Source organism: Diceros bicornis, chromosome 10, assembly GCF_020826845.1.
Source record: "Diceros bicornis minor isolate mBicDic1 chromosome 10, mDicBic1.mat.cur, whole genome shotgun sequence".
Classification (NCBI taxonomy): Eukaryota; Metazoa; Chordata; class Mammalia; order Perissodactyla; family Rhinocerotidae; genus Diceros; species Diceros bicornis.
This window is the reverse complement of record NC_080749.1, coordinates 33,135,183-33,159,376: the sequence shown is the minus strand read 5'-3', so window position 1 is coordinate 33,159,376 and position 24,194 is coordinate 33,135,183. Positions and strand designations below refer to the sequence as shown.

The window sequence follows — 24,194 nt, the reverse complement described above, 5'->3', positions numbered from 1 at the left end:
TTTCCAAATGGCCCATCTCATTTTTCACACAAATGATATATTTCAACTCCATTTGCATTTTAAGTAGAATTGTGAGATAAAAGCAGACATGAGGGCCTCCACTGCTCCACAAATAGAAAGAAATGAATTCACATCCCTACAGAACATTAATGAAAAAAGAAGGCAGGCACACTTTCTCCCAGCAACATCAAAATTAAGACAGACATTGAGCAGTACACTTTCTCTGTAGCAGACAGACACTTGAGTTTTCTTCTCTAAGTTGATATCTTGAGATGAGTTGAGGGAAAAAGAAAACAGTATCGGTGCCCTGAGTCTCTGGAGTGAGGCGCAGAGTAGAATTTCTTTCCTGAAGATCTGATTTGGGTCAGTTTAAACCCTGGCCCAGGTGAGCTCCCTGGGGAGGGTTCACATGAAGGCCACACCAGAGCCCCTTCAGAACAGAGCCAGTCCCGAGCTGGGGGCGGGCAGGGCCCCACTCTGTAAACTGAGCCACTCAGCGACAAGCCCATCAGCCCGGAAGCCGCCAGGGCCCTGACTTTAAGTTAATGCCTCTGTTTTTTTCAGTGACTGTGCTAGCAAGACGGCCCAGGCCCATCAGCATCGGGAATTTCTTTAATTACACAATGAGCACACTGTGCAAACCCCTACACGCTGCAGGCCACTTCAATTCCACACAGGGACAAGGGGAGGCTCGTGGACAGAGGCTACTTTGCACTGAAGATTATCTGTGGGAATTCTTTCAAAGCAGCAGAGGTGATTAAAATATATTTGGCGCTCATGCCCTCAATCCTCCTTCATTTGCACAAACATCACTGAAAGGAGAATGATGCATAATTAATATCCTTGACCCACCATCTCTGCTTAAGGGGAGGAAGTCTTCATTCCTGAAAGGACCGTGGGGGCAAGGAGAGGAGCCCCAGACTGAGGTGTCCTCCTCAGGGCTATGTACAAAAAAATCAAGCCAGGCAGTTAGCTCCATCTATTTCAGGTCCTGATTAGGTTTGTCTGTCTGTTTTTTTGGTCTCTGAATTTTATGATGCTGGTTAGTTTTTGTTATTTTGTTGGGTTTTCTAAAAAAATTTTTAATATACATTTTACTGATCTGAGGTTATTGGACTGTGAACCGGGATCAGAAAAGAAAGCGGGATTTTCCTTTAGGAAGCTAAAAAAAGCAAAATTAAGTGGCAGGATTTTTTTTTAATCCTAGCAGCCCTCAAGAGTTTGCGTCAAGCTATATAGAGAGAGGGAATGTTCACACGTATCAGGCTTCTGGTAATGGTTTCCCTGGTAACAGGGGAAGCAGACTTGAAGACCACAGTGTAAGGGTTGGATGTTCAAGCTTCAGTTTTCACGAAAATGCCAACTTGCTCAGAGAAAAGATTCCTCAGGCCTGAAAACGGTGGCCAGAGTGGAGAGCCTCGACATGACCACGAATGTGACTGTACTTTTAAAATTCTATATTCATGGCACAAACTCTAGACAATTGGAATGCCGGCCACACTCACAGCCTTAAAGCTTCTGTGAATTAGAAATTAAACATCTCCCCCCAGACTGAAACGGCTTCCAGACTTAAGCCCTTGTGTGGAAAGCACAATGGGACACATTAGCCCAGGTGTTAGAATAGGCGTAAGGCAGTCACGGCCAAGGGTGTAGCTCCCTCTGCTCCTCATAATGGGCTGCAGGCCACCCTACAAGTGCACATGCATGGGTGGTGACTCTGAGCAACATGCCACACCCTAAAGGAAACTGACAGGAGAAAACCCAGCACAAGCTTCTTCCTCTGCCAGGAAGCAATGGGGCCAGGGCATCTGAATTAGCCCCACCAAGATGCCCCCAGGCCCTTGAATCCCTTGAGTCCACCCCTCTGAATCCACCCTCACCTTTTCTAAGAAAAAGAGAACATACAATACTCCATTAGAACAAACTCTGCTTGGCCCTCAAAGTATTTACAATCATGTTACAATGAATTCATTGTTGGGAACCCACTTCTGGTGTTCAAGGTTGAAAGGAACTGACGTCGCCCTCTATCAACTCAATTCTCAATTAGAAGGTAATTTAAAAAGAAAAAGCTCTTCAAATCCAGCATTCTCTATTTTCTTCTAAACTCCAGGTTCTGGGGGGTTTTGTTTGTTTATTTGTTTAGTCTACATTTGATTATCAGTGGAGAGGAGAGGCGGGGAGGGGAAGTGCAGCACGAACAGTGCATTTTGGGGTTGGAACGCTGAGATGACAGGAGATGGAGGAGGCCCAAGAACCAGCCAAGGAAAGAGAGACGAGAGAACAGGCCTGTGCTCAGCGCCACGCTGAGCCAGACAACCACCCCCACCCCAACTGTAACAGAAACGGCCCACAAAAAGGCACTTTCATTACACTGAATGACAGTTCCTGGGCCTGCGGAAAGCATTTGTTTCAGAGTCTCCGCTGTAACAGAATGATTACTTCTATACGCCGGCCGCGGAGCCAGGAACCAGCTCAGCCAGACAGAACCTTCCTTTGTGACGGTGTCTGGCGTGATGTGATCTCAGCTCACACCACACAGCCAGCGGCACCCCACAAACACAGCACACGTCCATCCAGCCGCCAAGCAAACCCCAAAGAGAGATTCCAGTGCAGGTGGGAAGAGGCTTCTCAACTCCCAGGAGGAGGAAGGAGAGGAATGGGAGACTTGAAAATACTTTCTGCCTCTTGTTGCAGACTTCAGAAGCCAAGCTTTCTGTCTAGCTTTTTCCTAGTTCTGGGTCCAGGTCTTGCTGGAGCAGAACAGTTAGTTCCATCGTCAGGTAAGAATTTGGGGAGGATGTGATCATACCTACACATCAATGTTCCTGAGGAGGCTGTTGTGGCCTCCTACCAACTCTCCTGGTGAAATGGTGGCCTGGCAGTGGCACCAGGGTTTCTGGCAATAGTGGCTGACAAGTCATCCCTTGCTAGGAATCCTAAGGCTCTCACCAGTCAACCAACTACTCAGGTAGGCCATGCCCAGAGAAAACAGAGGTGGTCCTGCTGAACACCCATGGCCAACAAGAATGCTGTGGCCAACCAGCCAGCTTGAAAGGCAGCTGCTCTACCCAGGCAAGGGCTGCTGCATCTTCAGAATGGAAACACATCTCATTATTGGCAGACAGCCAGGGCCACCTGAGGCTCTGGAACCTCAATCTCTATTCTCCCCGCTCTCCTCTTCTCCCACCCCCACTCCCATTCCAGTCTTTTTGCAGTGCTTGGTTAATAGTCCATATGGCCTAAGAGAAAAGGAACAATTCATAAAATAATTGTTATTAAATACTCATTATGGGCCCACCAGAAAAGTAGGGGCAGGACAGTGCAGAAGAATTCAAGTAAGTCAGGCTCAAGTCCCAGCCTCCCCACCCCTAACTGACCTGGCCCAGTTACTTTACCTCAAGTTCCTCTTTAGCACAACAGGAATAATAATGCTCACACCTCATAGAGTTGTTAAGATTTAAAATACAACCCCCTCCCCGAAAAAAAAGATTTAAAATACAATGACATACGTAAAGTGCACAGTAGGTGCCTGACAGATAATAGTAGCTAAATAAATATATTTCTTCTTAGGAGTCATATATAATATAATAATAAAATAGATCTGATAATATCCTAAGCTTAAAACTTGTCAATGGGTCCACATTGCCTATAGGATAAAGTCCATCAATTTCCATCAAACTCCGATCCAGCCTAAATTTTTAAGATTCATCCCCCAGGCATCCCCCCTACCACTTTAAGTTGCCCAAACATGCCAGATAATCTGTGTCTTTATGTTTTTGCTACTCCTTCTGCTTGAACAGCCCTGTTATATATATTTTACAGTCCTCAGGACCTAACCTTTTCAAGAAGCCTTCCTTAATTCTCCACTCCCTCTCCTCATCCACCATAATCATTATCAAGTGACTTTCTTCTGTGCTCCCTTAGCATTTCGCACACACTCATCTTAAAGCACATAATGCCCATGTGTACGATAATTACGGATGTGTCCGTCTCTTTTCCTACATTTGAAGCCTTTTGCAGACAGTCTTACGTATCTTAGTGACTCTAGTCACTAGCAGTGCTTACCACATGGCGAATACTTAATATACTTGCATAAAGGAATAAATGAAAGAAATACCCAAATGAATGAAGTTTAAAGAAATTAGATCTGGAAAATAAGAAACCACTTTCTCTAGCACCAGAGAGTCTACATCTAGTTCATTTGGAAGGCAAATGCCCTGAGTGACTTCTGTAGGCTGGGACATGGTTACTGGTACTTCAATAACAGCACCTAGTAACCATGGTTTTTAATTCCTAGGTGTCCACAGGACAGCGCTGAAAGTTACAAACCTTATAACCTCTTCTAGAAGAAATGCAGGAGATTCTACATACCCTTTCAGACAACATTTTGAAAACACAGACAAGACAAAGAAGAAAGTGTGGGAGATACTAGGATTCTACAATCAAATGTTTGAAATATTTTTTTTAAAAAACCCAGTGAACTTGAAGGGAATGAAAAAACTGAGAGAGAATAAAGCCACCCAGTTAAAAGGAGTCTTCCTGATCTCAAAACCATTATGGGTTTAGATAGACTTGAAAGGAAAGCTCCCCAGTCCACCCCATTACTACAAATCACAGGAACTGGGTGACCTTCAGAGTCATCTGATTCAATTCTTGGCCTCTAGAAAAAAAGGCCCCCACAGCACTACCTCCCATTTCTGATTTAAATAGGGCCCATCATGGCAAGAGATACCTCAACTTTACCTGGAAATCTATTCCAAGGAGTTCTTTCTTACATATCTACATTTTCCCTCGCTGATGCAGAAATACCCGGCCACTTCCCCTCATGCTAGCCTCAGTGCATATTAAAAAAAGTTAGGGGCCGGCCCGGTGGCGCAAGCGGTTGGGTGCGCGCGCTCCGCAGCGGCGGCCCGGGGTTCGCTGGTTCGGATCCCGGGCGCGCACCGACGCACTGCTTGGCAAGCCATGCTGTGGCGGCGTCCCATATAAAGTGGAGGAAGATGGGCACAGACGTTAGCCCAGGGCCGTCTTCCTCAGCAAAAAAAAGAGGAGGATTGGCGGATGTTAGCACAGGGCTGATCTCCTCACAAAAAAAAAAAAAAAAAAAAAAAGTTAAATCAGGTCTTCATCATCCTCCCAGTAATTTCCTTTCAAAGGTGAATAAGGTACTCTTTATTGGTACGAAATGAGTATGTTCATGTTATGTTTATGGTGCTCAAAAAATGTCTATTATATCATGTCAAAGCCTGATTTTATTCTAAGTGGTTTTCTTTGTGGCTCACCATATATTGGGTCTCAAGTTATCCACAGTTAGGTCACATCTTCACAAGAACTCCCCAAGGACTGCCTATTTCTGACATTTCATACTGTAGAAAAATCCAAACACTGAAAGGGGCCCAAACTTCTCTAGTAAATAAAGACTCAAAGATTATTATTATTGTTTGTTAATCATAGGATTTTTTAAAATCCATCTCTAATTACCACACAGAGTTAGAGAGGGTGGGGATGTATTTAAATGGCCCTCATGCTTAGCACAGCATGTGGTAAATACTATTTGGTTGTGATAATGAAGAGGGAGAGAGAAAGAAGGAAATTCTGGCTCATATGTGATTAATCCTACTTTAACAAAAATACAAAAGAGTCTGAAAATAGAGGGGAAGGAGACCTGACTAGGAGGAAACTAAAACCATATACTCCAGAAAGAGAGAAAAACCATGTTTAGATAGAAAGAGAAGCAAAGAGTAGAAGTAGAGCGAAAACAAAAATTACCACCAGATACAAGCCCATACTATCAGTTCAAAAAGAGCTCAAATTCAGGCTTATTTTTTCTCTTCAGCTTTCTGTAATAATCTTACTGTGAAGACCTTCAAAATTAATTGATGTCTGCGACAAGAATGTGAATAACCATACACCTCAGCAGGAGCATTGCATACTGATGGAGTCTCCCACGCAGGTGTCCAGGGTCAGAATTAATCTAACAGATGTACCCAGGGCTGATTTTCATGAATTTCAAATAGTTAGGTTAGTCAGCTCAGCTTCAAAAACAAGCCGAGCTAACATGACAAGGTGTTTTTGGGTTTTGTTTTTACTTTTTGCTCTTTAAATCCAGAGCTACCTATAAAGTTGGCAGCATCAAGACATTTGAAAGCACAATTGCCGGAGAATTCAAATTTGAAGGCAAGGATTTGATGATGAAAAGCAAATAGCAGGAGATGCCCCTCAGCTCTGTCCAGATGGCGAGCTCCCCAAGGCAAGCTCCAACCTGCCCCTGACTTGAAAGGGCAAGGTACAGCAATGTGTAAATTGCTCCATCTCCCTGCTGTTATTTAGACACAAATCCTTCAGGGCCAAGGCCAGTCCCAGAGAAAAGGATTGATCTCTAAGACACAAATTTAGGCTTCAGGCTGCCTACCTGGAGGAACAAATGTCGAGATCTGGGTGGGATGGCTGAAAGTGGGTTAGATGAGAGTATAATTATGGAATGCTGAGCAGCAAGAACAGCTCAATAACCAACAAGGTAATATGATTTTATGAAGCTGTAGAAAATTCCTTGATGCCCAAGAATTTTCCACATTTAAGGCTTCTTTCTGAAGAGAGAGATGCACAAAATAAATCAACCAAAAATGCACAACTGGCGCAAAAGGAACATATATTTTTCTCCTTCAAAAGGTCCTATACCTACGGCAGTATTTTAAAACCATTACAGAAATAGTGTGACCACAACCTACCTTCCTTTTAAGTTTACAGGTGACAGAATAACTCTGCCAAAAAGGTGGCAAAAGAAATAAAGAAATTTCCTTGGAAAGGAGGTATAGAGAGGTTAAATAACTTGCCTGACATCATAGCAAATCAGGGCCAGAGCTCAGACTATAATTCAGTGTTTCCAATTAGCAGGCCTCTGCTTACAGTTAAGGCACATTGATTCCTAGGCTGCAAATATCACTTAATGTTTTCAATTACTCTGTAAGGCCCAGGAGGAAATAAAGAAATAGCACTTACCTTTGACAATTTGCTTTGCACATGCATTGTAAACCTGCTCTTGGGTCGTGCTGGGAGGCAGCACTCTGTCGAAGACATACGGCTTCCCTTGCTAAAAAAGAAAGACAAAGAAAAGGGCAGAGAAAGCACATTAGAAGTTTAGGAATAAAAAGCACTAATATTAGTAGACCATTGGCACAAAACCACCAACCCTATTCTTTAAGGCAGTTCCTTACCAAGACTAGGGAATTTTTACAGCGTGAACCACACATACACTGTGTGTGTGTATTATATGTTGAGAATCTGAGAGGAGAAATTTAAAAGGGTTTTTTTTTTTCTTGAAACACTTTTTCTGCTTCATTCATTCATTTGAACAAATATTTATTTATTGAGAGTTTAAGTTGAGCCTAGCCTAGATGCTGACCAAATCAGAACACAGTCCTCCTTGTGAAGTGTTCAATCAAGTGTGGCAGAGAGCTAATATGCAAGAAAGCAACCACACAGGAAAATGCAAAATGCTTAGGTATAAAAAATGGGACAGAGGGGATGATAAAGAGGGCAAAGAGGACCTCCCTGAAGAAGTACCAGTTAAGTGGATCTTTAAAGGATCAGAAAGATTGAGGCATGTGAAGAGCCGTGGAAGAACATTCCAGGTGGAGGGTGGAGCAGACGGGAGGTGTGCTCAAGGAACCATAGGGTGGTACAAGGAGAGGTGGGAGGAAATCAGGAACCAGTTCATGCAGGGCACTGTTAGCCAAGGTGATGTGCTTGGGTTTTATTCACTGGGAAGATGACATGATCAGATACAAGAAGCTGCTCTTATTAGCAAAACATTATTGCTTTGTGTCCCAAAGAATTCTAGTGTTTTCTTTACACACATAAGTGATACCTTAACTGGGTCAAGGTTTCAGAGACAAAGGAGACCCTTCTGTACAGTAAATCAAGCAATTGCCCCAGGTGTGGCCTCTAGGGATTTGGTTTGACGCTGGGCCCTGTGTGATTCAAGGAGGTGACTGTCAGAGGGGAAGGGAAGAAGCTCTCCCTTGGGGCTATATGAGCCCTGATGTCAACCACTCAATGTTCAACAAAAAGTTATTGGGCATTTGTGTGCCAGGCACGGCGCTGAGCACTGGGGAAGGTGGTGGGTAAGACAGACACAGCCTCTTCCCATAACAGCAGCTTCTCCCCACCAGTACCACCTAGGCAATGGGCGGGCCTTCTGCTGCCCTTGCCACAGGCCCATTCACCCAGGCGGCCCTTCATCTTCATTTGCCCCAAGTGGCAGAGGGGAGGCAGGAGAAAGAGAAGAACCCAGAGCCTCCTTCACTCCCACCCCGCACCTCCTACACATGGCTCTGGACACCAGGAACCACCTAAGGACAGCCTGACAATTCGAAAAGATAACTGCTCATGAGCGATCCTAGGACAAGGCTTGTTACATCCTATAACCTGCACACAGAAGTAAACACACAGCTGTCAGACTGGCTTAACGTTCACTCATTTACGACCGGGGTAGAGCACAGGTGAGGTCCTCTGCTTCAGGCATTCATGTTTGAGCTTTAGTCTTTGAAAATGGGATTGAGCCAACCAGGTAAATAAGCTACTTCCAGTTTGATCTTAGAAAAAAATGGAGAATTTTGAGGTATCATAAAATTTTGTTTTTATGCAAAGAAGCAGAATCAATCATTCTGCTAAAATTATGGAAAGGGATGATTTTCTGAGGTTTTGTTCCCAGCAAGTCTCATTCAATTAGTGAACCAAATATTTGGTTGAATAACCAAAAGAATATTCCTCACCACAATCTATTACCAACTGTCAGTCTGCTACATTCTTACTAATTTTATCTATTTGTAAAATTCAACTAAATGTCAGTAGAGTAACAGGTTAGAATAAACATTTACAGAGTTTGCCTAAATATTTGTCATCCATTGAACCTTCAGGAAAGAAAATGCAGCTTTGCTTAATTTAAAACAAATCCACTATTTCTCCAAACTTGGCGAGAATCACCAAAATAAACTATCTTGTTTACAGCATGATCCTACTTTGGGTTTTAGAGAAAACACACTTAATACAGCAGGAAAAATTACCTATCAAATTATAGTGTATGATACAAAAAATAGGACTCCCCGATTTTGCTCTTCGATTTAAAATGTTTGTCCGAATGCATTCTACTTTCACTTTAAGAGTGGTAGAAAGCAAGAAATCTCTACTCCTCATTTAAATAATATCATTTATCAAGTGACTAACAAATAACAGAACAATTTTCCATAACCTGAAGTTAACTCCCAAGCAGGAGCTGCCTTCAAGAAAAGATAAAATTTAGAAAATGATTTATTAGGAGACCTAGCTTGTCAGGATTAGCACATTAAGAAGTTAAAAACATAAGCATTTTTACGTGTCCTTTCATGCACTGAGTTGACTACAGACTTTTATTTCAGGTCTACCTTAAAGTCTTGGAATTAGAATATAGAATTAGAATTTAGTTACTGATGATTTTCAAAGAGCTGACTTGTGGTGTAGCTGTGCCAGCTCTATACATACCTACCATTAAAAAACAACAACACAGGAGCTGGCCCAGTGCCATAGCGGTTAAGTTCGGTGCACTCCACTTCGGTGGCCCGGGTTTGGATCCTGGGCATGGACCTACACAACTCATAACGCCATGCTGTGGCAGCATCCCACATACAAAATAGAAGAAGACTGGCAGAGACGTTAGCTCAGGGCCAATCTTCCTCAACAACAACAACAAACTAATTACCCTTTGCTGCTTTGGTAATGGTATGAAAACCTCACAAATTCTGATCGAGACTTGAGCAAAGGCCCATCTCCCCACATGGCCCCCAAGGAGATAAGAGCCTCCCTCTTTCTGATCCCACTGTGGCTGAGGGTTTCTGTGGGCAGGTGTTGAGGCCAGTGTGCTCTAGTCGTCACTAAGTTTGCAGCTACGGAATAAACTTGAGGAATTACATTTTAATATGAGTGCTGGGTGCTAACACTTGAAACTGAATGAAAAGGTCACCATTTCCTTCTGGAAACACATTCCTTTCCAGGCATCTATTCAGCGTATGGTTCTCTCCGACCTCTCTGGCTACTATCTGTCAGTGTTCTCTGCTGGTGTCTCTTTCAGACTTCTAAACGATGGTGTCTCCTGGACCCAGACCTCAGCCTCCTCTCTGTCTATGCTCTTAACCTTCACGTAATTTAAATGAACATATCAGTCTTCATCTCTCACTAAGCTCCAGATTCATATACTCAATTACCTGCTGGACATTTCCACTTTGATGTCCATTAGCCATCTCAACCTTAACTAGCCAAAAAAGAATCATCAAGCCTTCTCTATCTGAGTAAGAATTGCATCACAAACCATCTAGTTTCTCAGGCCAAAATCATCCAATATGTCCCATAGATTCCATATCCAAAATATACCCCAAATTTTATCACTTCTCACCATCTATACCACACAACCTTAGTCTAAGCCACCAACATTTCTCATCTGGACAATAGCTATAGCCTCCTGACTGATCTCCCTGCCTCCACTCTTGCTCATAACAATCTAATTTCCACTTAGCAGCCAGAGCGAGCTTTCTGGAACTATAAATCAGATGACATCATCTCCTCCCTTAAGAACCTCCAATGGTTTCTATTATACTTAGACTAGACCCTCTTCACCCTCAGTTCCCTGCCTTCTCCCTCTCACTGCAGTGAAGCCCACTGGACTTCCTCCTGTACTGTGCTTATTCCTTGGCTCAGAGCCTTTGCTCTTAACTCTTCCTTCCTCTTAGAATTCTCTCACTGCAGATCTTTATTTGGTTATCTTTATCACCCTTCAGATGTCAACTCCAGTTCTCTTCCTTGAGGGCTTCCATGATTGTAACTAAACTACCCTGGCATCACTCTCTATTTAACTACTGTATTTGGTTTGCTCCATAGCAATTACTATGTGACCTACTCTCAACCAATCAAATGGACCACTACAATTAAAGCATTTAACCAGCTAAGACAGAAGCCATATAAATCATAAGACCTAATTACATGTATGTAAACCTGCTGCAATTTATGAAGGGAATCTAGATGGGACACACACACTCCACATACATGACAACTGAAAATAAAGTATACCCAGCTTTGCCATGGAAGCCTCCAGTAGAGCAGTGCTAATTGCATAGGAGCAGTGTAACTAAATAACTTACCAGTATCACATACAAAAAATAACAACAGACGGTTCTTACATTTTTATAGTTAAAATTAAAAAAAAAAAATCAAACCACCAAAATTCCTATCAAGTTGTTGAGAGCCAAGTGTCTGTGAACCATATGGCCTGCCTATTAATACATTTGACCTGTTACCCAACAACTGTTCCCCAGCCTGGAAGGAATATTACTCTGGGAGACAGAGGAAAGCAAAGGACCCACTTAAAGGTTTAGAAGATGGGCACCAGAAGAGATGTTAAGGAAACTGAAATTAATTATCCGCAAGAAGAGATAATCAAGAAGTGATCTAATAACAATCTCTAAGACTGACTAAGAGGTTGCCAATGATTTTTCTTCTACCTTTACTAAGAAAGAAAGAAACAGAAAAAAAAGGTGACAAATTTCCACAGCAAGATTTAAACTCACCCTGTGGAATTATCTTCAGACACTGAGGAGTATTAGGAAGAGGAACTGACTACTGAGAACAGTCATTAACTCTCTGTCCCAGGTGTTTATGTGGCTTCATTCCTGAAAGTACAGGAGCTGACAAGTTCTTTCAGCTCCTGCTGACCACCTTCTCACTACTGTCCACCAACACCATCACCAACCACTATGACCCAAACCCTTTTATATTTTATCTCATTTAATTCTCATAGTAATTCTACGAGGTAGGTTTTATTATACCCATTTCACAAGCTAGAAAATTAGGGCCCAGCCACATTATCAGCTCTATTATTTTGGGGAAATAACTTTAAGGCTCTGATTTCAAGTGCTCTTCCTTTATACCATGCTGTTTTTCTAAGAGGTTTACGATTTATTGGAAAAGCAGGAGACATACAAAACAGCAGATGCTAAGACTAATATGAAAGATTGAAGCAAAATGATTAATGAGGTAACAAAGACAGAGATCCCTACTATCGCCTACAGCAGTTAAGAAGCGTTAACCATGACGGCAGGACAGACATGAAACCACTGAGGAAAGAAGGGCTTAATACCAGGGATCAAGGGCAAGATGGACAAGAAAAATGGGGAGCAGGCACATGGCAAGGCTTCCTTGCAACAGAAGGAATTAAAAACAGGCAAAGGCTGATCAGAGGTTAGGAAAAGAGAGATGTAAGACTTGTTATGAAAAATCGAAGTTATTAAGAAAAATTCAAGAATTTTTCAGAGCCAAAAGGTCCTTCAAGGTCATTGACCACAGGGTCACATGTGGTTGGACCACAAGGATCAACCCCACACTATGTTTTACATAGAAACACACTTGAGATCATGAGAGGGTAGATGACTTGCAGAAAGTCACCCAGCCAATTAGGTGGGTAGCAGATCTGTGCCCAGAATCCAGACCTCTTGGTTCCCCATCTAGTGTTCTATAAGTTCTGGCTTTAGAATCTATTGCTCTCTCTGAATATCAAGGAAACAATAAGCATGAGCCTCTGGTGCTTTCTTTTCCTGCTTTCCTCCCAATCAATTCTAAATTATTTCCAAATATGCAACTGATGAGTTCAGCAAAGAAAGAGTCATCACTATGAGAGCTGGAGGAATACAGCAGGAGAATGAGAATCACCGCCTCTGGGAGTTCACATGAACTTGAGAGTCAGCTGGTCCAACCCCCTCTCAATGCACAACTCCCACCTCCATGGGCCCTGAGAGGCAACAGTGAACTCAACTCACTCTAATTGTTAGAAAGCTGTGTCCTTATATTGATTTAAAATCTGCCTCCCTTAAGCATTAGGCCTGGTGCTATCCTCCAGAGCAAGACAGACCGAGGTCAGAGAAACCTGCCTACGTCTACATTGCAGCTTTGTTTCACTTTGAGAGCTAAGTGTTCAATATCCAAATCTCTTTTCTCTTCTCTGAGAGAGAAAGAGAAAGACAAATGTGCTTCCTTCCTAAAAGTTGTATGGATTTGTCTTGACTTGAAAGACTCCAAAGGTGTCCAAGGTTAAGACATCAGTAAAGCATTATATTAGCTTGCACAAGATAAACTCATAGACTGTTAAAGCCTTTGGTAACAACCTGAAAGAATGTTTCCAAAACATTAACTAAAAAGCAAGAAGTCCTTGAGTTAATGCTGATACTCATTTTTTATCAACACAAATATCTTGCCAAAATAAATTTTGTTTTGTGTTGTTTATTGAAATATAATTCACACACTATGAAATTCACTCCTTAATAAAAGGGTATGATTCAGTGGTTGACTATTCACAAGGTTGGACACCTATCACCGCTGTCTAATTCCAGAACATTTTCATCACCCCAAAAAGAATCTGTACCCATTAGCAGACACTCCCCATCCTCCCAGGCTCCTAGCCCTAGGCAACCACTAATCTACTTTCTATCTTTATAGCTTTGCCTGTTCTGGACACTTTGTCTAAACTGAATTAAATAATATATAGCTTTTTGTGACTAACGGTTTCTTTTACTTAACACAATGTTTTCAAGGTTCATCCCTGTTTTAGCATGAATCAGTACTTCATTCACTTTCATGACTGAATAATATTCCATCGTATGGATTTACCACATTTTATCTGTCCATTCATCAGTTTATGGACATTTGGGTTGTTTCTACTTTTTGGCTATTATGAATGCTCCTATGAACATTCATGTACAAGTTTTTATGGACATGTGTTTTCATTTCTCTTGGGTATATACCCAGGAGGGGAATTTCTGAGTCATATAGTAACTCTATGTTTAAGAGTCATATATCAGTTGAGGAACTGACAAATTATTTTCCAAAGTAGTCGTAACATTTTATGTTCCCACCAGCAGTGTATGAGGCTTCCAACTTCTCCACATCCTTGTCAACACTTGTTACTGTCTATCTTCTTTATGATAGTCATCCTAGTGATTATGCAGTGGTATTTCTTCATGATGTTGATTTTTATCTGAGGAGAAGTTTTTTTAAGTTGATTTAACATAAAATTTATTTCAACAAATATTATGGATACAGAGATGTCTCCAGGGGTGCAATACACTGTTGTGCTGTTATCATGACATTTATCAAGTGGCCCAGAGTGAGAGAATCATCTTATGGAAACTATAAATTATATACATCCACATGCTTTAAGAAAGAGAACAGTTGACCAGGAGGAGAGAACTTATAAAGGGATTTATGATAGGGTTTCTGTGCTCTTCACTCCAGTAGCCAATAGGCTGCATGTTGCCCAAGGAAGGCAGCCTACCAACATATGGTGGAAATGAATTCAAATAAACCTGGATATAATTCCCATCTCTCTGAGGCTCAGTTTCCTCATCTGTAAAATGGAGCCAATAATATCCAGGCTCCTGTGAGGATTAGATATTCTCATGTGAATAAAGGATCTATTGCAGTGCCTAGAGTTAAAGAAGATGCTCAAGACGTGATCAGTGTTATTCTGTAATAAAAGGTTTGCACCAATTTGTACCAGGCACTTCTATTACACCAAACTTACCAAGCGGTGACCCTTTAAAGGAAGGGATATGAATAAGTGACAATCATTCACAATGTACCAGCTCAGACGCTTGCCATCCGGGTCCTTACAATATCCTAGCATCAAATCATACCTCACGCATCTCCAGGCCCCCAGGTCTGAGACTATGAGCTCAGCTCCACAGAGCATGGGGGCCATTTAATTTCCGAGTGTCCTAAGAAAATTTACTCTGTCGCAAGGTCATCATTTACAGTCGTTAAAAATAAATAAAATTTCAATGTTCAGCCATAAAGCCTGTTTAGGAAAGGTGAGGTAGTCACCTATGGTGCAGGCAGTCCTAGACTCACCAGCTTTGCTATTACAGCTTTGGAGCCTCCTGGAAACTTCTGTGATAATACCAACTGCAAACCTGAAGCAGATGCTCCCAGGGTCCTGACCACATCCTCTCAATCCTCACCATTTCCATGCAGGCGGGCCTGATCTCCCACACTTGCATCTCTTTGCCTGAGGTCTTTTCTGGCTGCTAGAGCCTTCTCTTCCCAGCACCAACCCAGCAGTCCTCACCAATGACTGACAGGAGTTGGGAGTAAATACTTTAGCTCTCTCACCCAGGGGTGGACGTGGAAGGGAGTGACTTTGAGGCATGAATTACAAACTGGCTCCCAGAGCTCCCCGATGGGAGGAAACTCCAGTTGCCTGTGGTGGTAACATGCATGATGACACACCCTACACTGGTTTCCTCGCTTCCCCGCCTCACTTCTCCACTCTTTATCAGTGTTTCTCCTGGATTCACCTCCCAAAGAAACTTGCGCTTCAATCCTTGTGTCTACTTCTGGGGAAGCCTCAAGTCAGGCAAAATCCTAGACACTCTGCTCTTCATTCATGAGGTCCTAAGAGATTCAGGATTTGTTGAATCACTGTCAAATATGGAGCCTTCACATTTGGTTGATGTCTAGACAAGAGAGTGAGTGGAAATTGAAATCTTCGTTAAAATTCAGTAAGCTGTGGGCTTGGGACACTGTCCTAGAAAAATGTGTGTCTTTTTCTTCATAAAAGGGTGCCGGTCACTTGCCAAGCCTTGGGCCCATGGGGCCACATCTGCCCAGAGGATCACCAATTTCTAATTTACACAAAGGAGCGCTACAGGCTCCTGAAGGCCCCCAGAGCGCCTTGTACATAATGGTCCAGGGCAGATGCTCAATAATGTCTGCTGCTGAGGATGACAACCAAAGCCTGCCAGATGAGCACCACGGAGATTAGACGTAGGGTGCCGGGACACTGTGCAATGGTGTTGGGGTGCTAGAGGGAGGAAGGGAATCCATACTCATCACATCTCTCCAGTGTGTCAGAAACTTTACTTGTTGCTGATCATTCTCGCCCCTCACCTCCAAGATCTTAGCAGTCATGGAGTTGCCCTGTCTCCTTCTGCATCCCTTCACTCCTCTTCTCCCCATCACCTACCTTCCCATTTATCTGGAGCCAGCCTGCAAATTCCCAAAGCAGAAAAAAATCCCACTGTGCACGTTGGGGCAAAGCAGCCCATACCTGGGGGTGACCATCAGCTCTTTCCCATCACTGTTCCCATCCCATCCTGGGTCCATCAATCTGCAAATATGGCTTCACATGGAGACCCTAAGACCAAGCAGCCTGATTTGTCCCATCAGCTGAACCCACCACTCCAGCTTCACATTCTCCTCTCCACTCCATTGCCTGCCCCCATCTACGCCGGAACGACTCTGTGACTAGCGATACAAATGCTAAGCCAGAGCTGGCCCCAGACATCCCCACCCCCACACACATACACTGGCTCTGTGCCCCAAGGAAGGCGGCCGGTGCCAGTTCTGGCCAAAGCCAAGGCTGCTCCCAGGAGAGGCCGCAATGAAACTCACGTCCATGAAGCAGCAACTGGCTTCTACTGGAGTTGCCAAGGCAATGCCAACCACTTCACGTCTCGAGAACGAACAAAGGCAGCACACAGAATGACTCTTGTTAAGCCTTCTTCCTGCAGGAAACCAGGCTAGAATTCTTTCCTTTCTGCCAAAAGTCCTGCTGTGTGGACACACAAGCACTGTCAAGATCTCAGACAGCCATGAAAAAACCCTCTGGGAAGGCAAACCCCCCCAAGTGATAATGAAGAAATTCAGAATTATTGCCCGGCTAACGGGTAAAATGAAGACGGAAGTGTTACCTCTGTGAAAGAAATTAATGGAAGCTGTGTTGCCAAAATAAGGTTCTTATTTGCATGTGACTTTCATTTCATATCAAAATACAATGACCTCCCCTCAGTTCTTCCCCCTTGAACTTTTCTGTACCCTAATCTGCCAAGACGCAGGGATTAGTAGACAGTTAGGGGAACTGGTTCTAGTCCAGGACCTCACTCTTCACATACCTTGTGACCTTAAACAATTCACCTATATTTTCTGGACCTCCTCCTCTCTGTAAAGTGAAAGATGGGACCTTTCTGGCTCTAACATGCTATAATGATAACGAGCAGCACAGGGGTTCTGGGATTTTTCCCCATAAGAGTGGCTTCTGTCTTGACAACATGAAGCCTGAGAGAAGTAAACTGTAAACCGGAGTAAGCTCGGGTTCTATATATACTTAGAGAAATGAATAAAAATTGCTGCTCTGGATATTTCAGCAGATCTGGTTTTCTGCCAAGTCAAGTCTGAAAAAAAATCAAACCTTCCTCACTGGAGAGGAGGTGAAAAGCTGTTTCACTGAAGGTAGAATGTAAGGTTTATTTTGCCAAATGGAAGACAGCAAAGACAACGCTGAGCTTTCTGCCTGGGGCATGTCGCCATGGCGGCGGCCGCCTGGCACAGCACTGTGCAATCCAGTCAAACCGCAAACCTCTCCCACTTACGCCGAGACTCACGGTGGCACCTCCAACACGGAAGCCACCTGGTGACACATGCAAAGCTCTCTTCCCTTTACAAGTGAAATATATGAAATGAAAAATGAAATTCATGACAAATATAAAACATAAAAACTTTTGCCCAGACCTTCACTTGGCAAGGTATGGTGCATACAGATGCTTCTGATAAATGTGCACTGCCAATAGAATTAATATTCTACTAATTATTTTTTACTCCTCAGAAACAATCTCTATAATTATAATTTTCCCATGTATTGGACAGCAATTTTGCTTTTATAGTATGTTCAGTTCCCTCATCTCCATTTGTTCCTCATGATTTTAGAGGCTGAGCAGGGATACCGGCTTCTCTTTCTGGGAATGGAGAATAACTTCCCACGGCCACATGGAAGGCGACAATTTGAGCTGAGACTAGGATCCAGAATTTCTGGTTCCCAGCCAAGCCTTCGACCCATAACACCATATTGCATCTTGTCATTGATCTCCAAGAACATATTTAATCCCCAACTACAGATTTTCTAAGAATTCCACACATTTGGATTTAGAATGTGACGCAATATAACCTAGAATGCAATGGTTTCCTTTTACACATTACTGATAAATAACTCCCAAAAATTACAGGAAAAAAAATGTCCCATAAAACAGAATAATTACATTACCCAAAACCAGCAATAGTCATTAGTTAAGTTTAGGGTATCTATGTCACAATTAGTGTCTAAGGTGCCACCCCTACTGGATTAGAGAGCAATAGAGCTATAAAAGGGGAGCTACTCATACAAATTCTAAAAAGCAATTCCACAGCCAGCTAAGTCTAGGATAGATGGGCTGGAACTCAGGCTACATAAGGCTCATCCCAGTCCAATGAGACTCTGTCTTCATCCAGGAGAAGGGACGTTTGACCTGTAGAGGCAGAAGTGGATTACCCAATTGGCAGATGAAGTACTTGGGGCGCACCAAAAAAAAAATTTTTTTTTTAAGTTTTGGTGTTATTGAATTCAGCCACAATTTTGTAATCAGAAAATCTAAAAGAAGCTGTTTTAAGTACAGCTGACACTGAAGCTTTGTATCTTTTAAAAGATTTTTAATTTTTTTTCATTTTTTTGTGTGTGTGTGAGGAAGATCAGCCCTGAGCTAACATCCATGCTAATCCTCTTCTTTTTGCTGAGGAAGACCAGCTCTGAGCTAACATCTATTGCCAATCCTCCTCTTTTTTTTCCCCAAAGCCCCAGTAGATAGTTATATGTCATAGCTGCACATCCTTCTAGTTGCTGTATGTGGGACGCGGCCTCAGCATGGCCGGAGAAGCGGTGCATCTGTGCGCTCCCAGGATCCGAACCCGGGCCACCAGTAGTGGACTGCGTGCACTTAACCGCTAAGCCATGTGGCCGGCCCCCAAGATTTTTAATTTTACTTGGAGAATGGGACACCATATTTTTCACTGCTTACGGTCCTGGAAGGGGTGGGTGGCCACAAACAAAGTGACATTTGAAAAGCAAAATCTCCCAACACTTCTTCTGCCTGCCCTGCCCTCCTTTCCTGACTTGAAGTTCCACCACGTGAACCATTAATGCATTAGACATCAAGAGAGACTTTGGTTCCAGAAGGCTAATTGTTATCAGAAATAGCTCTCTAGTCTTCTGCCAGGAGCAGCAATTAGCTTATCCGATTCATTAATTAATAGAATTGAGATAAAACAATTGTTCATTTCTGAGTAGACAGTGAAGTATGTGTGTGTTGTGGGGAGAGGGGACAGGGAGAGAAGTTCCCCAGACCAAGCAGGGAAAATCAAGGTGACAGGGAGAAGCACCAAAGGCAAATGCCATCTCCTTCCCAACCAGCCTAAGATGGGCCAGGAGATACTTGTTTAAACCTATTATTCCAAGCAGCTTTTGCTCAACTATCTAGGGTAATATACACCCACACTCAGTTATCTGAAGGGCTGCTTGTTGGTACCTTCTCCCTTGAGAAATGAACCCTGTGTTCATCAACTCTTATCCCACGTTTCGTTTCAATATCTCCCTCTTCACAGGCTCCTTCCTTCTGACCTAACACATGCTTAGGCTTTCTTGCTTTCTTCTTCCATTAATTTTTTTTCTTTGTCCTCCCTCAAACTACTGCCCCATCTCTGCCTTTGTTCTCCATCAAACTACTTGAAAGGTTGGTCTTCTCTTGCCTCTACTCCTCACTCCTCCACCTCCATCCTGCCATCTAATTTTTACCCTCATTTGGCTGCTTTCTTAAAGGGCCCCATGGCCTCCTACTCACCAAATCTAAGATCATTTGACAGCCTGCTAGGTCCTCAAAGTTAACAAACCATTAAGAACTGTGCACCAGCCCCGCCTTGTTGAAACTCTGATCCGCTGTCTCCCTGGACGCTGCACCCTCCCGCTCAGTACTCCTTCCTCTTTTGACTCCTCCGTCTCTTCTGTCACTAGTTCTGCTTCCTGCAAACTCCAAATAAAGAATGTCCCTAGCTCTCTCATTGGACCTCTTCTCCTTTGCACCCTCCTCTTCTGTACTCTTTCCTATGAAAGAGCTCAAACACACCAATAGTTTCAGCCACAACTATGTGCAAAAGACTCACAAAAGTCCATCTCTAACCCTTAGTCCCAAACACATGTTACCAACTGTCTGATTAAAACCTCCAACTGGATGTCCCCAAATACCCTAAACGATGTATGTTGAAGAAGGAGCTCATTGTCTTCTTCCTCCTCCCCCACCCCCTTCACCTCTTTCTACCACTCTCCACAGTCATCTAGGCTGAAAAGCTGAGCGCCATCTTGCCCACAGCTCTCCCTCACCACCGTCACCTAGTCAGTTGCCACAGAGTGGTGGTTGATTTCTTTGGTCTATCTCTTGCTTTACATCTCAACTATCCTTATCACTTTTTGCCTAGACTTGTGCAAGAGCCTTCTAGGTGGTTGGGTTGTCTCTCCTCCCCTCAAATGCATTCTACATCCTTTGCCAAATCCATCTGCCTTTGGCCCAGCTCCTAAAAGATGACACCCAACCATCTGACGGGTTGCTCTACTGTACATAAGCCCCCTAGTTAGACGCCTTCTATAGTACGGGACCTACGAGCCCTGGCAAGTGGGTCCTTCTCTACCTGACACTCCAGTGATGCACTCACAATGACTTTCCTGCACCCACCTTACTGCTCTAACTATTCCCCCTCACTGGAATGCCATCTTGATACCTTTACCTTGTTATCTGTCAAAATAGTACCTGTTCTTTGAGACTCATACCAAATGCTATCTCTTCCAAGATAAAGCCTTTCCTTGAGCCTCTCAAATAGATGCCATCTCTCTCCTTCTTTGAATTTCCATGGCACTTTGATACTCTTCCAGGAGAACTCTGATCACAAACTACTTCATATTACAGTCATCTGGAAGCAGATCACGGAAGGAAAACAGGATCTAGGGTCAGAGATTGGATCGAAAGAGGGATAACGTATCTGAGTGACTCTTGCCTGCCAGGCCTGATGCTTTGCCTGAGTCATCGTAGATTTCTCGAAACTACTCTCTAATGTAACTATCACTCTTTGCACTTTTCAAGTGACAGGGTCAAGTTCAGAAAGGTCCCTGACTTACACAGGCTCACAAAGCCCTTATTATATTTCCTTCACATGGTAATAGTGAGAAGCAAGTAATAAAAGGCATACAAAAATCACTTTACAAATTGCAAAGCACTATACACATATTTGTTATCAACTTATCTTACTTACCCTTCTATAGATTTTTAGTAAAGGACATGTTTTCTATCTTACCAATCTTTGGATTCTCTGCAGCATTTATGATAATTATTAAAAGTGCTTAAATAGTTGTTTAATTAAATTGGATTTCTGATGCCATGTCTTGAATTAATAGGATTTTGAAATTTTTCACTCCAAAAAAAAAGTTGCCATTTATTTAGCAGGTGCATGTTCCAGGCATAGACTCTCTCTAATGTCCACAGCAACACTAGAAGGCTTGTATCATTGTCCTCATTTTATGGGTGGGGAAACCAGAGTTCAGAGACAATCATAACAGTCACACAGATAGTAAGGAGCAGAGGCAAGACAGCCTGATTCCAAAGCTCATGATTTCCCACCATTCCAGACTCCTGACCCCAAAGAGCCAAATGGCCTGGATGCCATCACAATCCACAGATGTTTCTGCATCAGAGGGATTCCTGTCGCTTATGAGCACAGAAATATTGTTTTCTTTCTATACCCACGAGCACTGAGCTCCCTCTCAGATGCCACTCAGTATCATCACCTCCTCGTGAACACCGGCATAATCAGCACTCTCCTCCACATAGCTCAACAGATTTCATATATTCTTACAGATTTAGAGTTTCTCTTCTCACTGCTTTTTTCAACAAATACTGACAGAGAATCCTTATGTGCCAGGACCTGTTGAAGACTCTGGGAACACAGCAGTAATGAGAAATGGGTTTCCTGTCTTTACGGAGCTTTCATTCTAACAAAGTGGGAGGAGACGGGCAATAAGCAACCAAATCATAACAAAGATAATTTCTGCTAGTGTTGTCGTATAATGGGAATAAAGAGGGTTGGGAGGATGGCTCTGAGCATGTGACATTAGAGTGGAGGCCTGGAGGCTTGTCAACTACAGGAAGAGCAAGGGGCAGAGCGCTCCAGATAGAAGTAACTAAAAAAGTGCAGCCTTGAGTTAGGAAGCTCTCAGTGTGTTGGAAAGTGGTTAGTGTATTTGCAGAGAGAAAGGAGCAGGATGGTATGAGATGACAGGGGAAGAGTCAGGCAGAGGCCTGGTACTAGAAAGCCCTGTAGTAGATCCTTGGAATGTACTTTTAAGCAAAGAAATGGCCTGATCTGGTTTCTGTTTTTAAAATAATACTCTGGCTACCCTGTGGGGACTTGGTGTTTGTGAAGGGAATGTGAAGTAAGACAAATATAAAAACCACTTAGGGGGCGATTTAGAAGTCCAGAAAGATGTGGGGCAACTTGGATTAAGGAGTGGGCAATGAAGATGGAAAGAAGAGGGTGGATTTGGGCTAAGTTGGGAGGTGGGCCCATGCTGCAAACATGGATGACAAAGAACCACACTATGAACCCTGGCAAATGTCCATGAGTTGCTTCACTGATCTCCATGCCAGAGTCACAGGCCACAGATCACTTAAAGTCAGCCCAACATCAAAGTTGACCAGGTCAGGAAGGCCTATTCATCCTTATTCTCAAAACACTCTTCAGAGATTGCCTCTCCTCCTTTGACCTCCAAGTTCAAGCACGTCAACTGTAGAGTCATCCAAATAGTCCAGAAATCAAGGCAAAGAGAGAGCCCAGAGGTACTGAGTACCTCATGTCAACATCTTCCATCTCCATAACGATCCTATGGAATTGGTGCTACCATCCCCCGTATGACAGGGACAACAGATTCCCCAATGTCACTCAACTGGTATGTGGCAGATCCACAGTTGAGCCCAGATCTCTCTGACCCCAATGCCCACGCTCCTTCAACCACACCACGTATGAAATCCAGAAACTTCACTGCAGGGAGAGTGAACTTCACAGCGGCTGGTGACCATGAGTTGATCACACCCATTCCTGAAACCACTCTCCACTCTTTAACTTCAGTTTCCCACACTTTCTTTCAGAATTTTCTGGGTAGAAATGCTTCCATTTATTGAACATATAATTATTGATGCTCCTTTGTGTCAGGCAACCTCCTAGACCCTAGGAAGCCAATAATGAGAAGGACACAGTCCTCAAGCACCAGGAGTCCAGGGTCTGATGGGGGAGGCAAAGAAGCAGGAAAGGAAGGTGGTTTTTCTCTCCTCGGTCCTTTAAAGCTCCATAAATGCTAAGGTTAAACTGACCCCAGAAATTTGGCTGATATTTTCAGGGACTTCTTTGCTTTTGTGCCACACTGGTCTCATTATGTAGATAACGTCACAGATTCATTCCATTTCATTATTCTGTAAGTGGACTATCTAATAAAAAAGTATCAGCTTAAAAAATGCAAAGTCTGAGGCAAAGTAACTTTTCTATTTTAAGCAGCCTTCAGATATTAGCATTGCTAATCAGCACCTCATTGGATGGTTAGGACCGACTCTAAGCACCACGTAAGGAACGAGAGTGATGGAGAACATCTATCAGCTGCTGGAACCAGGCACAATGGGGAGTGTGCTGTAGAAGTCATCTTACTGAATCCTCAGACGACCCCACGGAGGAGAAAAAACTAGGATGCCTGTTTTTTGTTTTCTTTTTTTGTGAGGAAGATCAGCCCTGAGCTAACATCCACGCTAATCCTCCTCTTTTTGCTGAGGAAGACCAGCTCTGAGCTAACATCTATTGCCAATCCTCCTCCCTTTTTTTTTTCCCTCAAAGCCCCAGTGGATAGTTGTATGTCATAGTTGCACATCCTTCTAGTTGCTGTATGTGGGATGCGGCCTCAGCATGGCCAGAGACGCGGTGCGTTGGTGCGCGCCCGGATCTGAACCCCGGCCGCCAGCAGCGGAGCGCACTCACTTAACCGCTAAGCCACGGGGCCGGCCCCGGGATGCCTGTTTTATAGTTAGAGAAACCGAGGCTTGGGGTGGTTAAATGACTTTCACAAGGTTACCCAGTGAGTAAGTATGAGAAGGAACACAGGCCCATGTTCTTAACCCATCTTCTGTTCTGCTAAGGCCAGGGTGGGCCTTTAAAATGACTGAGGGGTTAGAAATAAACTGGATTGATGGACCCAGCTTAACTGTGCCTGGAGGAGAGGAATCTTGGAGGTG

General features: G+C 43.3%; 1 protein-coding gene across 1 annotated transcript in view; it reads right to left on the bottom strand.

Annotated features, from left to right (window-relative positions):
* The window catches only part of KIF5C (kinesin family member 5C), a 151,647-nt gene that overhangs the window by 94,576 nt on the left and 32,877 nt on the right, over positions 1-24,194 (bottom strand). The window contains exon 2 of the mRNA XM_058548928.1: positions 7,000-7,090. Coding sequence (XP_058404911.1) covers positions 7,000-7,090 — 91 coding nt within the window. The remainder of the gene's footprint in view (positions 1-6,999; positions 7,091-24,194) is intronic.